General features: G+C 55.4%; 1 protein-coding gene across 1 annotated transcript; it reads left to right on the top strand.

Moving 5' to 3' along the window:
* Positions 1-4,580: 4,580 nt before the first annotated feature.
* Positions 4,581-15,373, top strand: ADAMTSL4 (ADAMTS like 4). Its single transcript, XM_068965217.1, has 18 exons — positions 4,581-4,617; positions 7,019-7,166; positions 7,384-7,441; positions 7,742-8,097; positions 8,279-8,957; positions 9,198-9,300; positions 10,035-10,171; positions 10,535-10,739; positions 11,014-11,186; positions 11,336-11,447; positions 11,541-11,726; positions 11,906-12,035; positions 12,549-12,753; positions 13,062-13,238; positions 13,540-13,746; positions 13,840-14,019; positions 14,292-14,436; positions 14,586-15,373. The coding sequence occupies exons 2-18, from the start codon at positions 7,147-7,149 to the stop codon at positions 14,720-14,722; spliced, it is 3,210 nt and encodes a 1,069-aa protein (XP_068821318.1). The 5' UTR covers positions 4,581-4,617; positions 7,019-7,146; the 3' UTR covers positions 14,723-15,373.
* The last annotated feature ends 853 nt before the right edge of the window (positions 15,374-16,226 follow it).

The following is a 16,226-nucleotide window of genomic DNA, read 5'->3' as shown; positions in this document are numbered from 1 at the left end:
ACACAGCTACTGAATGGCAAAACTGGGATGGAATCTGCATCAGAGCTTGCTCTTCAGCACTTCATCTCTTTACGACCCAGGGCTGCAGCAGCAGCCTCAGTGGCGGCACAAAAGGGGACTTCGAGACTGCCCACTGCCCTGAGCCCCCACAGGCCCTAGTAGTTGGGTGTGTGGCTCTTGAGAATGTTCTCCGAGATCCTAAGGACAGGACTAAGTGGAGGCTTGTGTCAGAGGAAGTGTCCTGGCTAATTGTTCCCCATCCCTGGTGATGGGTATCATTTTCTTAAATCTATAAATTGGTTAGGTTAAGACTATAACAGAGGAAGAATAATATTTGAAGGCCTTCCCAATTTAGCAAAGAATGAATATTCTCAAACCTGCTGGAGGGCTGACCCAGAAACTCTAGCTTATGGCCACGTTTCCCATACACATATGTAAGAAGATGTACATGAGTTCAACCCGCTTAACATAGTTGTCAAAGTACTGATGATTTTGTAAACTTAATGGCTGCCAAGGTTATGTTTGATCAATTCATTCAATTCCATAAACATTTACTGAACACTTTCTGTGTTTGGAATGCCTATGGACAGACACATGGCTCAGGGCGGTACCAAGGCAACCTCTATCAACAGGACCCCAGAACCTGCCTAACAGGCCCGGAACGATTGAACTATGGAAATCAAATTAAAAAGAACCCTAGCTTTGGGAGTTTCTAACCAAACTGAATGTTTTCGGAGCAGTGACTGGCGATCAGAATGTCCTATTTTGGACCTCATTTTACCAAGCAGGTCATATCCTGTTTCTTCACGATTCCATCATCCTAGCGCCAGCTCAGCCAAAATGAGTTGACATAGCATCCAGGAAGTGCTGGAATCTGGCCAGAGCTGAGGCAGAGATCACAATTTCTCATTCAGGGCTCATCCCACAAGCATTTATTAAATGCCTACTATGTGCAAGGCAAAGTGGTGGATACAGCGGTAAACATGGCCAGGCGGCCCCCACCTCCAGGTCCTTTGTAGTGAGCAGGTCGCAATAGTCTGTTCTCATAACTGTCGTGGGGAGTGAGCTAACTGGGCCGATGTCAGAAGAACGGCATTAGTGAAAGAAAACGGCCAGAACAATGTGACAGGTCACGGAACCAGCGGCTGGAGCCCAGCCTGGTGTGCAGCGACTGGGAACAGAGAGGCTATTCGGGAACAAAGGAGTTGAGCAAACCACGATTCCCAGAGGCAGAAAGGCAAACAGACTAGGCTTTCTGAAAATGGGTGCTATGACCACAAACCAAGAGTTTCACGCTAATTTCCGGACGCCACCTACACATATTGGTATTGGCATCAGCACTGTATTGGAGTAGGGACAACATCTCACAGGAAATACGAGTTTCAAATGTTATTCGGTTCAACAAAAATAAAACTTCTTTAATCTACTACCAGAAAAGATTATTAAGCAAATTCAGCTATAGTTCTCAAAAACTTCACTTGTACACAACATAAACAGATAATAGGTTCTCACTGAGAAATTACCAAATTTTTCTTTGTGTCTTTGTTTCTTTTTCTTTTTGGCTGTGCCCCAATGCTTGTAGGATCTAGGCTTATGGGATCTCGGTTCCTCAACCAGGGCCAAGGCTGGAAACTGGGTCCCTGGAATTCTCTGCATGTGTGTTTCCAGCTGTGTTACAGTGGGGCCTGCACATGTAGTAAGTGCTATATATGTTTTATTGTTTAGTCACTCAGCTGTGTCTGACTCTTTGTGACCCCATGGACTGTAGCCCACCAGGCCACTCTGTCGATGGGATTTCCCAGGCAAGATATTGGAGTGGATTACCATTTCCTTCTCCAGGGGATCTTCCCAACCCAGGGATCAAACACACATCTCCTGCATTGGCAGATGGGTTCTTTACCACTGAGTCACAAGAGAAGCCCTCAGATACACGTTAACTATATTATTATTATTAAGTCACTCTGTTATACTCCAAGTCAGAAAAATACTTAGCCTATCCCCTCTTTTGTCCATGGTCCTAGAGGTACTTTGGGGTGAACATCTACTTATTGCATAATCTTTTAAGAAATTTCTTTTTATCCTTGAGACAGTGTCCACAAATTTTATCTGGCACTTTGCGTACTGCTGAGGCACAGGAAATTCCTTCCCTAATACAATATTTTCAGACCACCAAGTCCTGGGAGGTGACAGCTGTAATAAATCTCGTGAGCTCTTCGGTCAGCAGCCACTTCTTAATGGAAAGGTCTATTTCTGACCCTCAGTTACAAATGTCAAAGGCAGACCTTTCCCTCCCCTCAGGCTCCCTTCCCACTCTGCTGTCTTCGGCCACACTTTCTGGTCCTGCAGCTTGCCCCCTGGTTGATAAGTGAGTGCTGCTGGGATGTGACTTGGGGGCACGGAAAGGTCCTTGGACCTAAAATATCTTCTGCCCTGTGGGCTGGGCATCTCATCATCAGTATTGTTCTCTAAAGTCTGAGCAAAGGGGCTTCCCCTCCAAATCCAGGACTATAAATGTGCCTCTGAATTAGGACTTGTTAACAGCAGTCCCAAAATAAACCACCCATATGGGGAGGGGGCATTAACTCATTACCTTCCCAAGCTCTAGGAGTAGGAGACCAAGGCTGAAGATGTCTTCAGGAAAGGCACAAACCTGGGCCTGCAGACCAATCTGCAATGATCCACGTGTTTCAGGTTATACTTGTGGTGTCCTGAAGTTGTTTTTTAGTGACTTGCCAATATTTTAAAACCAGGATACTTTATAATGGTTCTTGAGAAATAAAAACTTTAAAATAAATGCTTTAGCAATCTTGTCCTGCACCCCACAAAATAACAGGAGTCTCAGGGATTCCCTGCCAGTTTACCCACCACCCAGTGAGCCTGAGTTTAAAGTCAGAAAGCAAAAAAAAAAAAGTCAGAAAGCAGGCCTGGGCACCTGGGACTCATCTGTTTGTTCTGTTTCATTCCAAATATTTCTATTAACTCTACAAATACAAAAACCAAAACAGAAATACAAAAGATGAAAAAACAGAGATGACACAAAGTAACCTAAATGGTCCTTGTCTTGAGAAAACTTAGGGATTTATTGAAATAATAATAAATCATAAAATTATAATATTGTAATATAAATTATATAATTTATAAATTATAATAAAATATAGATGTCAAACTTCAAATAAGGATATAATACTTATACATAAAAGCATTTTATGTTTTCACTTCCCTCATCTCTTGAGATAACATTTGCTTCTGTTGAGTCCAGTACTTACCTCCCAAGTCTGTCTCCAACTAGACCCAACTCCTTAAGGCCAGAGGCTGTTCTAATTGTGCCCTCCACACCAAGAGCAGAAAGTGCTCAATAAATATTAGGTGGGAACACCTGATACCCTGCTACTGAAATATCCTGGTTTTAAAATATTGACAAGTCACTGGAAAAAAATAAATAAATAAAACCTTTCAAATACTTGAGACTAGACCCAACAGTACATGACTGTAGTTCATGAACAAATGGCAAATAAAACTTTTAAAATAGTGGTGACAAGAAAAATAATGACTTTATCTACTCTGTCATTTTACGTGTATTATTTATTTCTTTACCATAAAAAACAGATAATGCCTGTGGTTAAACATTCAAAAACATATAAGCATATAGAGTAAAAAAGTGAAAGCTTATATTTTTATTTTCCTCTCCCAACCCCTCCCCAGCTGCTGCCCCCAATTCCGAGTTTGGGATGTATTCTTCCTGATCTAAGTGACTAGGCAGACATATCTCCAAGCCTATTCGTATATGTCAGGTTAACCCCATTTTACAGATGAGGAAACTGCAGCACAGAAGGGTTGAAGCATTCATCCAAGATCACTGAGGGAGATGCCAATCCAGATCCTCTGATTCCTAAATCAGCGCATTCCTTGCGCTACGCCCCGTAGCTAACATTCATGGATGAAGAAACCGAGGCTTAGAGGGTCCCTGAGCAGTCAGAACCACATGGTTCACAGTCCAATTTAGGAGAAGCAGGGATAACTGGGCTTGCACGGGAGGCTGCGTGATGGAGAGGGCCCTGACCAACGTGGAATCGAGGTCAGGCTTGACCATCTCCCAGCCCAGCAAACGCCCCAGTGTGGGGCGCAGGGCTCGCCCACGCCGCTCGGGTACCGGCGCCACCCAACCCCTTGGCGCCCCTCGCGGCCGCTCCGCCTGGGCTGGCGCAGCGCTCGCACCGCCCACTCAGAGCCGGTCGGGAGACCCGGGTCCCGGAGACCCGAGCCCCAGCCGGGTCGAGGGACAGCCCTGGCGCGATGGCTCCCTCGGAACCCGGCTGGGACCTCCTCGGCCTCGGCCCCTGGAGCGGTCGGCAGGTGCCGGGCGGGAGCCGCCAAGGCCCGCAGCCCAGGGTGGGTGGCCCTGGCGGGCTGGGGACTCGGGGGCCGCCGGGGGGCTGCCGCTGGGCGCGTGGCGGGCGGGCTGGCGGGGCCGGGGCGGGGCGGGGCGGGGGCGGAGCCGCGGCCGGAGGCGGCCGTAGCCGGGCTCAGGGGCCGCAGTGGCTGCCGCGGAGCGAGGCTGCCTGGAGGGAGCGCCCGGGCGCAGAGGGGTTAGCTGGCCGCCGGGGCCGCGCAGAGCAGGTACAGATCTTCCCTGGGACCCCTGGCCCCGGTCGCCCTCTCTCCCCCGTCTGGTTAGACCATCCGCCCCGCGCCCCCGCGCCGTCCGTGTTCTTCGAGCCCCGCGGTCGCGCCCCAGCCACGACCCCGGCCCCAGTTCTTATAGCCTCGGAAGATCTTCCAGTCCCTGGGGTCCAGTTCCTGGGGAGGGGGCTCTGATCCCTTGGAACGCTGGGCCCATCACTCGGACGAAGAATCAGCCAAAATTCCTACACAGAATAAAACTGGAAAACACACCCAGGAGCTCCCGGCACGCGCCGGGCACCTCCTTGCCCTTCCCCTCTGGAAAGGTATTTCTGGATGATGCGTTCCTCCCCCATCCCCCCAACCCTGTCATCCGCTTCCGTCCTGGGTTGGGGGACACAGACGCTGGGAGGGTTACAAGTGGGTGCCCCGAATCCAGCTCAGCCTGACGACTAGAAAGGCAGGACACCTGTTGGGATGGGCCCCCAGGACCCAGGAGTGGCACAAGGAGGACCAAGGAGTTCTTGCCCAAGACAGGGACTCTGCAGCCAGCCCTGGAGCCCTGGACCCAACCCTGCCCCTCAGCGCCACTGTTCCCCAGAGGTAGGTCTCTTGGGGTTAGTGAAGCGGTTAGTTCTGCCCAGGTCACTCCTCCTTGATCTCCACTGGCCAGTGTGGAGTTGTGGCAGGGAGGAGCCCAGGTTTGTCTAGACCAGTGTCAGCCGGGCCCAAGAATGGCCAGTGCTGTCTGACCTCTCCTTTCTTCACTCTGGCCAGTGAGGCTCACCAGATGAGAAACGGAAAACATGAAAAGACTGAAAACCACAAATGTGTATCTGTTTCTGCAGCGTGTGTGTGTGCCTGTGTGTGCGTGTGTCGGCCCCCTGCCCAGCTATGCGGGGGGTGGGGTAGGACTTTTCCAGAGAGGGAGCCAGGCCTGGCCCTGGCCCCAGGAGCTCACGTCACCCCACCCCCCACCCCTCACTTCTCCAGGGAGCTGCCAAAGCCAAACCCAGCTCAGGACAGGATTATGTGTACTGGGTAGACCCATAGAGAGAGACAGCTAGACACAGGCCTGGGGTAGCAGAGAGAAGCAGAGGCAGAGGGAGTGGAGAGGGGACCCAGCAGCAAGAAGTGGCAGTGACCAGCCTCCCATCTCCTCTTCAACCACCAGGAAGGGAGTCAGGCTGAAAGCTGAAGGTTTGGGTGGAATGTTGGCCCTTCTCTGGAGCCCCTACCCGCCTCCTCATCAGGGCGGAGTTGCTGACCTCAGTGGTCAGCCCAGCCAAGGGAAGGAGCAGCCATCAGCAACCCTCTTCACGACCCCAAGTAGCTGAGGAGACCGTTCGGGCACAGGCCCCGCCACTGTGATCCTTCTCTTAACGTCCCAAGTCCCAAGCGCTGGGGTCTCAGGGAGGTGAGGGGGAATGGATTTGCTACGTCCAAGCACATTCCTGCCCTTCCCTCTGTCATTTTCCTGCCCCTGAGCTGGCCCACCTCGGCATTAGCTCCTTGGATTCCTCTCCCGGGTGCCTTTCAGATCCAACAGAAACATTTTTTTTTTTTTTTTCCTGGAAAGCAGAGCTCAGAGCAGCATGAAGAGTGGGGGTGGGAAGGGTTCATTGTGAAGGGACTGGAGGGCCAGGGGGAGCCATGGGAGAGCCAGGCTTAGACCAGGGGAGGGTTCCAAGCTCCACTTCTCCAGTGATCAAGCTGAGACTTCAGGATGGACTTCAGGCTCTTCCGAAGATAGACCCATGAGTGACTGGGGACCAATAGCCTCTCTAGCTGTATCTCCCCTCCCCAGCTTCCCCCAGCCATCAGAGTCTTGCCTGAAGGAAGGCCTCATTGATCCAATGCCGGAGGCTGGCCCCTAGAGGGAAGTTAAATATCACTGGGGAAAATCACCTGCTTCTCTAGAGATAAACCATCAGCCCATTTAGTTTATCCCTTGGCTGAAAAGTTTTGAGACAGGCACAGTTGTGTCTGAGTGTTCCAGAAGGAGCTTATTAGGTAAGAAGGCAAGAAAAGGCTGAGAAGCAGGTGGGAATGGAAAGCCCAGGGGGCTTCCAGTCAGCAGCTCAGAGAGGATGTCTGAAAAGTCTTCACTGAGCCTCCCTCCTCAACCCTCTTAAGAAAGATGCGTGTGTCTGAGCTGGCCTAGAGACAGTCACTGGTTAGGACACAGGAGCTGAGAAGTTCCTGAAGCTGAGGGAGGGGACTGCGCCTGAGCTGGGAGGCTGAGGGCAGACCTCCACCCCTTCAGCTTGGGTAGATGGACAAAGGCAGTGCTCCTTTTCCCTCTCACCTTTAGGATCATTAAGGGATGGACCAATCTTCACCCCTCCATTCTCACTCTGAGTTGTCCTTCTGAGAAGTCATCCCTCCCAATCCCCAGCTTTCCGGAGACTGGACCAGGCTTGGGTCCTTACAGAGCGCAACCCCCACCCGAAGCCCAGATGCCACAGTAGAGTGTTTACTTCCGGTCCCCTCCCCCCTGGGCCCAGGGCCATCAAGGGAGGAGCAATGGACAAGTGGGCGGGCAGGTAAGTGGTAGGGGGCCAGGGTGGAGGGAATGACTGACTCTTAGTATGTAGAAGTGAGGGAAAGGACCTCTCTGGGAGGGGCCGGGGGACGTGGTGAGTAACTTCTGCTTTCTGAGAAGTTGGTATCAGGATGTGGGGAGCCAGCTGGGGGCGAGGCGTCATGTAACACCTCCTCAGGCTCCTGTCTGATACCTTCGCGCCTGCTTTTGGTTTGCAGGCCCCGGTTGTGTCTGATGCTGCTTCTGTCCCTCCCTCAGCTCTGCCTGGATCAGGAGGTGAGCCAGGGACTAGAGGTTACCATCCTTTCATCTCTCTGTCTCCCCACTACCCACTATCTCCAGACCACATTTGCATTTTCTGCAGCTTCTGATAAGCCCTGGCCCCTTTCTCTCACACTTGGCCCTCCAGCCTCTCCAACTCCCTAACTCCTTGCCAAATCACTTTAAGTCCCACCTCTGCTACTGAATATGACCTTGGGTCAGTAACAACTGCCCCAAACCTCAGCATGGACTAGATTTTCTGTACAGTTCCCTCGAAAATCATTCTAATTTTGTCTGAACATTTTGTCTACCTAGGTGTTGTCTGGACACTCTCTTCAGACACCCTCCGAGGAGAGCCAAGGCCCTGAAGGGGTCTGGGGTCCTTGGGACCAGTGGGCCTCTTGCTCCCAGCCCTGTGGGGTTGGGGTACAGCGCCGGAGCCGGACATGTCAGCTCCCTACAATTCAACTCCACCAGGGCCTGCCCCTTCCACCCCGGCCCCCAAGACATCCAGAAGCCCTGCTTCCCCGGGGTCAAGGCACCAGACCGCAGACTTCCCGAGAAACCCTTCCCCTATACAGGCCACCGCCTCGAGGAAGAGGTGGCCCTCTTCGAGGTCCTGCTTCTCAATCAGGGAGAGAGGAGGCTCCGGAGACTCAAGGAGCCAGGAGGTGAGGGGTGGGGCTTTGAGGTAGGGGTGGTACCTTGAGGTAGAGGCGGGGCTTGGGATGAAGGAAAGGGCAGCAAAGGATCCAGGGCTTAGAAAGGCTTCTCTGGTGCTAGGAAGTAGGATGGGGAGGCCGGGTCAGGGATGGCCAGCGCTGTGACTCCACGTCTGCAACACCTTCTCAGGTCCCGGGTTCGAGACCCCATCAAGCCAGGAATGTTTGGCTATGGGAGGGTGCCTTTTGCTTTGCCGCTCCATCGGAACCGCAGGCATCCCCGAAGACCACCCAGATCTGAACTTTCTCAAACCTCAGATCTTCCATCCCTGACTCTGAGAACAGAGCCACCTTCCACAAACCACACCCAGAAAACAGAACTGTCTCCTACAGAATCTTCTGCCCACACCCTCCCACCCCAAGTAGAACCAAGCCCCGAAGCTGCTCAGACAGCAGTGCCCTCTAGAGCCAGGCCTGCCCCAACAGGGCCACACCCCAGAGCCCAGGCCTCTGGCACAGAGCCCTCCTTTCATTCCCCATCCCCAGGAGAAGGTAGCTCCTTTCACCTGTCCCTTCAGCCAAGAAGGGCAAGTTCCCAGGGTTGGGCCAGTCCCAGGCTGGCAGACAGACACCCTAATCCTTTCCTTTCTGTGCCTTGGGGCCGAGGCCAGCAGAGCCGGGAGCAGTGGAGACCTGGGGGGCATCTCCACGGGTCCCTCACAGAGTCTGCCCCTCCCCAGCCAGATGGCTGGCTGCCTCTGCTGAGCTCTGGCCCCAACTCCAGCCCACTCTGGAGCCTCTTTGCTCCCAGTAGCCCTGTCCCAAGATGTTCTGGGGAGAGTGAACAGCTGAGAGCCTGCAGCCAAGCGGTGAGTTCCTTTTTTGACCCCTCACAGACTTCCAATTCTGCTTCTCTAACCCCAAGTCTGGGTCCTTAGCCCGTCAGATCTGGACCTGAGGGAGAAGGGCCTTGGCATCCGACCTCTTCAGGGCAGGGGGCTTGGAGCTCTTCCCTACACCTGACCTTCCTCTCTACCCCCCAAATCCAGCCCTGACCCACACCCCCATTTTCCTCCCCAGCTTTGACTCCTCTGTATCCCCCACCTCAGCCCTGCCCCCCTGAGCAGCCAGACCCCCGGGCCCTGCAGTGTGCAGCCTTTGACTCCCAGGAGTTCATGGGCCAACTGTACCAGTGGGAGCCCTTCACGGAAGGTGAGGTTTCTAGCCATCCTGGGGACAGGGGGGCTGAAGGTTGGGGGGTGACGGGGAAGGAGACTCAGCCCTCTCTGTCTCCTCTGTAGGCTCTTGTGTTTCCCCTGCATCATCGTCTTCCTTATTTCCAACGGGGGTGAAGACAGAACAGGCCCAGAGAGGGGTGGGGGTTTCAGACAGGGCCCCTGCTGTCAGATGTGGTGGATGGTCAGCCGAGGAGTCGGGCTGGGAGAGGGCTGCATTCAGAGGTGCTCTTCAGCGGACCTCCTCTGGGAAGAAACCCATCCAGGAGGTGGAGTGGACACGATAGGGGCCGGGCGTGGGCAGAGAGATCCTGTCCAGTGGTGACAGGCAGCTGGGGGTGTGCCACTGGCCCTGGACCATGTTACATCACTCTGTCCCAAGCTACCACCCTTTGGGTTTTAGGCCTGTGTCACTTTGATACTAAGATAAGCCCTCCTGAGCTCTGAACTCCCATAATCATAGTTTTAGGTATCTCTTCAGAGTTGCCCGCTCTTTCCTGGTCTCAGTGATCCCAGCTGATCTGACTTGAGTTTTGTGTGACCCTCAAACTGACCTTTCAGAATTGTTGCATTGCCTTTGACGACAGGGCCCCCAGCAACCTCAGGATGCCTTATTGCCAGCATAAGGGCTGTTCTCAGGGTCCTGGAGTCTTTCCCAACTGACCTCCCGCCAGGGAACCTAGCTAACCACCCTTCTACCCCGTCTCTTAGTTCAGGGTTCTCAGCGCTGTGAGCTGAACTGCCGTCCCCGTGGCTTCCGCTTCTATGTCCGTCACACCCAAAAGGTCCAGGACGGGACCCTGTGTCAGCCCGGAGCCCTGGACATCTGTGTGGCTGGACGCTGTCTGGTGAGGGAAGAGGGGGAACATGCATGGGGAGAGGGGCAGCGTTAGTAACTACTACACACACACCGAGAGAGCCTCCTTGTTCATTATCACAATGACGAAACACCAGGCAGAGATGGCAAAGAGGAGGGTTCTTACCTGCCAAGTGAGGCTGAGCAAAAGATGTGAATAGCGGGAAAGACCCCCCTGGGCCCGTCCAAGCTTCCTGGAGGCTAGCTGGGAATGGGGGTGCTGACAAAGAAACAGTCTCACTTGTACAGCAAAGGTCGAGACCCGTGGTGAGCTGAAGGCTCCAAGAAGCCCAGGCCAGGGTGTGAAGTGATGTCTGGCTTCCAGCAGCCTCTGCCTCACTCTGCTTTCCCCAAGAGCCCTGGCTGTGATGGCATCCTCGGCTCTGGCCGGCATCCAGATGGCTGTGGCGTCTGTGGGGGTGATGATTCTACCTGTCGCCTCGTCTCGGGGAACCTCACCGAGCGGGGTGGCCCTCTGGGTTATCAGAAGATCTTATCCATTCCTGCCGGGGCCTCCCGACTCCAGATCGCCCAGCTCCGGCCCAGCTCCAACTACCTTGGTGCGTCCCTGAGCTCCCCCGTCTTAGGTCCCCACTCCATCCCTGGTCAGTTGGTTCTGCCCGGCACACCCCCATTCAGCACAGGAAATGAGCCACCAGTGAAGTCAGGGCTCCCCTCCCTCTCCTTCCCAGGTGGGGGCAACAAGGAAGCCACAGGAGCATGGGGGAGTGTGCAGGTTGGGGGGTGGGGGCGGCATGTGGGTTCCCCGCCAGCAGGGAAGTGAGAGGAGAGGAGGACAGGATGGCCTCACGTGTCCTGATCTGCCATCTCCAGCACTTCGAGGTCCTGGGGGCCGGTCCATCATCAATGGAAACTGGGCTGTGGATCCCCCTGGGTCCTATACCGCCGGCGGGACTGTCTTCCGGTACAACCGTCCTCCCCGGGAGGAGGGCACTGGGGAGAGTCTGTCCGCAGAAGGCCCCACCACCCAGCCCGTGGATGTCTACGTGAGCGAGGGGCCTGGGCCTGGGGAGGCCGCACCGCTGCGGGAGGCCTTTCCTCTGAGGGGAACCTGCGGGTCTCAGGATGGGCAGAAGGCTGGCAGATGCCCCCTGGCCACCCCCGAACATTCATTACCTTCTCTTTCTCTCCCCAGATGATCTTTCAGGAGGAAAACCCAGGTGTTTTCTATCAGTATGTCATCTCTTCACCTCCCCCGAACCTTGAGAACCCCACTCCAGAGCCTCATGTTCCTCAACTCCAGCCTGGTAAGACCTTGACCCCCAGACTTAGAAGGAGATGGGGTGAAGCTGAGCGTGAGGAGGCCCATCTGATTTGTCTACTCAACTCTCTCCGCACAGAGATTTTGAGGGTAGAGCCCCCTCCTGTTTCAGCGCCCCGCCCTGCCCGCACCCCAGGCACCCTCCAGCGGCAGGTGAGGATCCCCCAGATGCCCGCCCCACCCCCTCCCAGGACACCCATGGGGTCTCCAGCCGGATACTGGAAACGAGTGGGACACTCAGAGTGCTCGGCATCCTGTGGGAAAGGTGAGACTTCACACACCAGCCCCCTTGGCCCATATTCCCGGCTTGGCACTCCTGATCCCCTGCCCTGGGTGTGCATCACACCTTGACTCTGTGCCAACTCAGACTTCAGTGCCTGGGACCCACTGACACTGGATGCCGAGCCATCCCACCTCCCCGGGCTCCCCTTTATCCCCCTTCAGGTGTTTGGCGCCCCATCTTCCTCTGCGTTTCTCGAGAGTCAGGAGACGAGCTGGATGAACGCAGCTGTGCCATGGGTGCCAGGCCCCCAGCCTCCCAGGAGCCCTGCCACGGCCCCCCATGCCCACCATAGTGAGTGTGCCCCATGGGAGGGCTAGGGTCCTAGGGACACAACAGTTGCACCCGTAGGATCTCACTTGGACTCTGCACTCAATACAGGGTCTCCTGGCTGCATTCTCTTAGTTTCTTACACAACTGAGGATGTGTGTGGTGTGTGTGTATGTGTGTTAGTCGCTTAGTCCTGTCCAACTCTTTTTGACCCCATTGGCTGTAGCCAATCAGTCCATGGGATTTCCCAGGCAAGAATACTGGAGTGGGTTGCCATTCCCTTCTCCCGGAGGATCATCCTGACCTGGGGATCGAACCTTCATCTCCTGCACTGCAGGCAGAGTCTTTACCATCTGATCCACCGCAAGACAACCCTGAGCCCCACAAGGGATCCCAGACTCCAAATGTTAAATAAGCCCACTCGCCTCTGACAGGTCCCCACTCCCAGTCTGTTGTCCCCTTTCCTGAACATGGCAGCCACACATATCTCTGTTTTTGCCATCTGTGTCTCTGTCCCTTCCCCCCCTCTGCCCACAGCTGGGAGGCCGGTGAGTGGACGTCCTGCAGCCGTTCATGTGGGCCGGGCACCCAGCACCGTCAGCTACGCTGCCGGCAGGAGTTTGGGGGCGGCGGCTCCTCAGTGCCCCCAGAGCGCTGCGGGCACCTGCCTCGGCCCAACATCACCCAGCCCTGCCAGCTGCGCCTCTGCGGCCATTGGGAGGTTCGCTCGCCCTGGAGCCAGGTGAGTGGCCCCAGGCAAGGAGGCTCTCAGACGGGGAGGATCCTGGAGGTGTGGGCACCCGTGAGCTAGAGCTGTGGTTTTGCCAACTCTGTATTAATCGGCAGAAACTTTTACAAATGAGATCTCATATGAGCCTCCAATGGTAAGGCAGCTAAGACATGCCCTGTACTCAGCCTGCTCCTCAGCCCATGAAGCCCTGTAACCTCTGAGCCAGGCATCAGAGGCCCGTCCTGGTTCAGAAGCCCCAGAGAGGGAAGACGGTGAGGAAGCCAGGGAAGCCCAGCCCTCTGTGCCCCTCGTCCCCTCAGTGCTCTGTGCGATGCGGGCGCGGCCAGAGGAGCCGGCAGGTCCGCTGTGTTGGCAACAACGGGGATGAAGTGAGTGAGCAGGAGTGCGCCTCAGGGCCCCCGCGGCCCCCCAGCAGAGAGGCCTGTGACATGGGGCCCTGCACCACGGCCTGGTTCCACAGCGACTGGAGCTCCAAGGTGGGCCCCCCTCTCTGCTGAGCCCCAACATCCCTAGTGCCCCCCATCTCCCCCGACACCCTCCCAGGTGTCTTCCCAACGCAGTTGCATAAACGTTGACTGGGCAAGCACCTGCTGTGTGCTAGACACTGCCAGTGTTGGGAACTTGGAGAAAAACTTACACTAACGTCCTGAACCCTGCCTGACGAAAGTCCCCCAGGGCATTCCCTAACTCCCGGATCCAGGAGCTGTCTGCCCTTGACCCCCTCCCCTCCCCTCCCCGACGTCACCCCGTCCCCCTTCACACTCTGCTTCCCAACAGTGCTCAGCGGAGTGTGGGACAGGAATCCAGAGACGTTCTGTGGTCTGCCTTGGGAGTGGGGAGGCCCACGGGATGAGCCAGGAGGAAGCAGGGGCAGGAGCCGGTGAGCAGACCTGTGCACCAGGAAGCCGGCCCCCTGACATGCGTGCCTGCAGCCTGGGGCCCTGTGAGGTGTCGTGGTGCTGGTACACTGGGCCCTGGGCGGAGGTGAGCTGAGCGCCTGGGAGGGGCCCGAGGGTGGGATTCCTGGGGCGAGGAGGTAGGAGTCATCCTGCTCTCCCTCCCTGCCTCCTCCGCCAGTGCTCCTCAGAGTGCGGCTCGGGCACGCAGCGTAGAGACGTCATCTGTGTGTCCAAACTGGGGACTGAGTTCAACGTGACTTCTCCGAGCAACTGTTCCCACCTTCCCAGGCCCCCTGCCCTGCAGCCCTGTCAAGGGCAGGACTGCCAGGACCGCTGGTTTTCTACACCCTGGAGTCCGGTGAGTGCCTGGCTCCCCTTCCCTACCCAGTGTGGACTACCAGGAGAGGAGAGGCTTCTCTCCTTGGACATCCCTCTGTGCCCACTAGCTAAGGCCAGGGGCAGTTTAACTTGTCCCCCTGCCTAGACTGGGAGGAGAGGTGGGCCCCTCTGCATGGGGGTTCATAATGCTCCAGGAGAGGCCCCCAACTCCTCCTCTGAGGAGGAGGCCTGGGGTGCAGGAGGAGCCTGGAGCACAGCAGAGGTCTGATTTGATAGCTGGGGTCTCCCCAGTGTTCTCGCTCCTGCCAGGGTGGCGTGCAGACAAGGGAGGTCCAGTGCCTGACTGCCAATCAGACCCTCAGCATCCGATGCCCTCTTCACCTGCGGCCCGCCAGGAAACGATCCTGTAACAGCCAGCCCTGCAGCCAGCGCCCTGGTAAAGAGCTCCCTCTCCCCCATCCCCAGTAGAGCGAGTTAGCTGAAATGTGGGTGGAGATTAGGAAGGACGAGTGGGAGTGGGCAGCATGCCTCCAGCGGGATGGATCTTAGTGACTTCTTGTGCCCAATGGCCTCCTCTGTCCCCAGATGACCAATGCAAGGACAGCTCTCCACACTGCCCCCTGGTGGTGCAGGCCCGGCTCTGCGTCTATCCCTACTACACAGCCACCTGTTGCCGCTCTTGTGCCCATGTCCTGGAGCGGTCTTCCCCAGAGCCTGCCTGAAAAGGGTCCAGGAGACCCTCTCCTTGTGGTTTTCTCATACCACCATCAGTCACCCCTCAATCATCCCACTCTGTATCCTCTGGCTCTCCAGCCTGTCCTGGTCTCACTAGAGACGTCCCCCAGGGTGATGGAAGTTGGCAAGCGATGGACAGTGACCATCAAGATGTGTGGCTGGGTCTGTGCCTGTGTGGGGTGTGACGGTGTGTGTGCACACATGCACCCAAATGTGTATGGGCCCGTACGGATGTGTGTGCGCCCATACATCTGTATCACTTCTCAAAAGGAAGTTACACAGTCCCCCGGGAGGGGATGATGCCTGTTTCCAAGAGAGTTTTCTGGGATGAGAGGAAAGCAAGTTTGCAGCTCTTTGGGAATCCGAGCTACTCAGAGTCTGGCCTCCACATTAATCCCAATTTTGTGTCCTAACCCTCATTTCTCCTGTTCAGGCCATGTATCATGTAAACCATCCTTCTGTCCTCTGACTCCTCCCTTTACCTAGTTTCTATCCCTCCCTCTCATAGCTAATGAGGGGTGGGGGTGAGCGAGTGCCTTCCAGGAAGAGACTGTCTCCCAGAGCAGAGACCAGCTGGGCAGAGGATGGAAAAGAGCAAGTTTAGAATAAGACATCCTAGCCCCTGCTTCTGCTCCCCACCTCCTAAAATGGTTCCTACTCCAGAACTAATTTATTTTTATTAAAGATAATTATGACAAATGAGAAACAGGCTCTTCATTGTCCTCATGGGAATCCAGCTGTATAGGCCACCTAAGCAAGCTGTGTGAGATGAGAATGAAGGGTGGGAAGGGGAACAGCGCTTGGAGCCCAGATGGAGAGAGTCTGGGCGCAGAATGCCTAATGAAGGAGCCCCAGTCACCTGAGACCCGAATGAAGCCTTGGTCAGAGGCAGAGGGTCCTGGGGGATCGCAGGCCCTGCAGGTTGGTCATCCACCACTAGAGGTCACCACTCCCCCCAGCTTAGCTACAGAGTTGGGCACTTGGGTCCAAAACAGACACTACTCGGTCTATGGTGGGTTTCTCGGTAGGCTGGGTCCTTCTGTAAAGTCTCTTGGAATCTAGTAGCACTTTTTTTCCATCTGGGACTGAGCTGAATGACAGCTGCCTTTTCAGGGGTCCTTTTTCCTGTTCTCTTTCCTTGGCCCTGACTTCCTGCCCCTCTCATCTTTTCTGCTATTACCCATTTTCCTATTAAGCTCTTGGTTTGTTGCTTTTTATAGAGTGGGAGGAAGGGAAATGATTCCCACCAACCCCCCAACCCCGCACCCCCCGCCCCCAGCAGAAAGGGCTGGAGGAGGAGGAGCCTGGCCTGGCTCTACGGGACTTGGGGGTGGAGTCGAGGGTGGAGCCAAGGCAGTACTGGATGTCCAGCCAAAGACATTCTTCAGAGATGTCTCATCCTGGTCTCCTCCCAACCCAACGCCCATGTCCACTCTCAAGGTAAATAGTTTGTTGGAGGTGGTGTGAGCGTGGACAGCCTTTTCCATAACA

The sequence above is a fragment of the Capricornis sumatraensis genome, chromosome 2 (assembly GCF_032405125.1).
Source record: "Capricornis sumatraensis isolate serow.1 chromosome 2, serow.2, whole genome shotgun sequence".
In the NCBI taxonomy this organism is placed as follows: domain Eukaryota; kingdom Metazoa; phylum Chordata; class Mammalia; order Artiodactyla; family Bovidae; genus Capricornis; species Capricornis sumatraensis.
The sequence above is the reverse complement of the archived record's forward strand: the minus strand, read 5'-3'. Positions and strand labels throughout refer to the sequence as shown.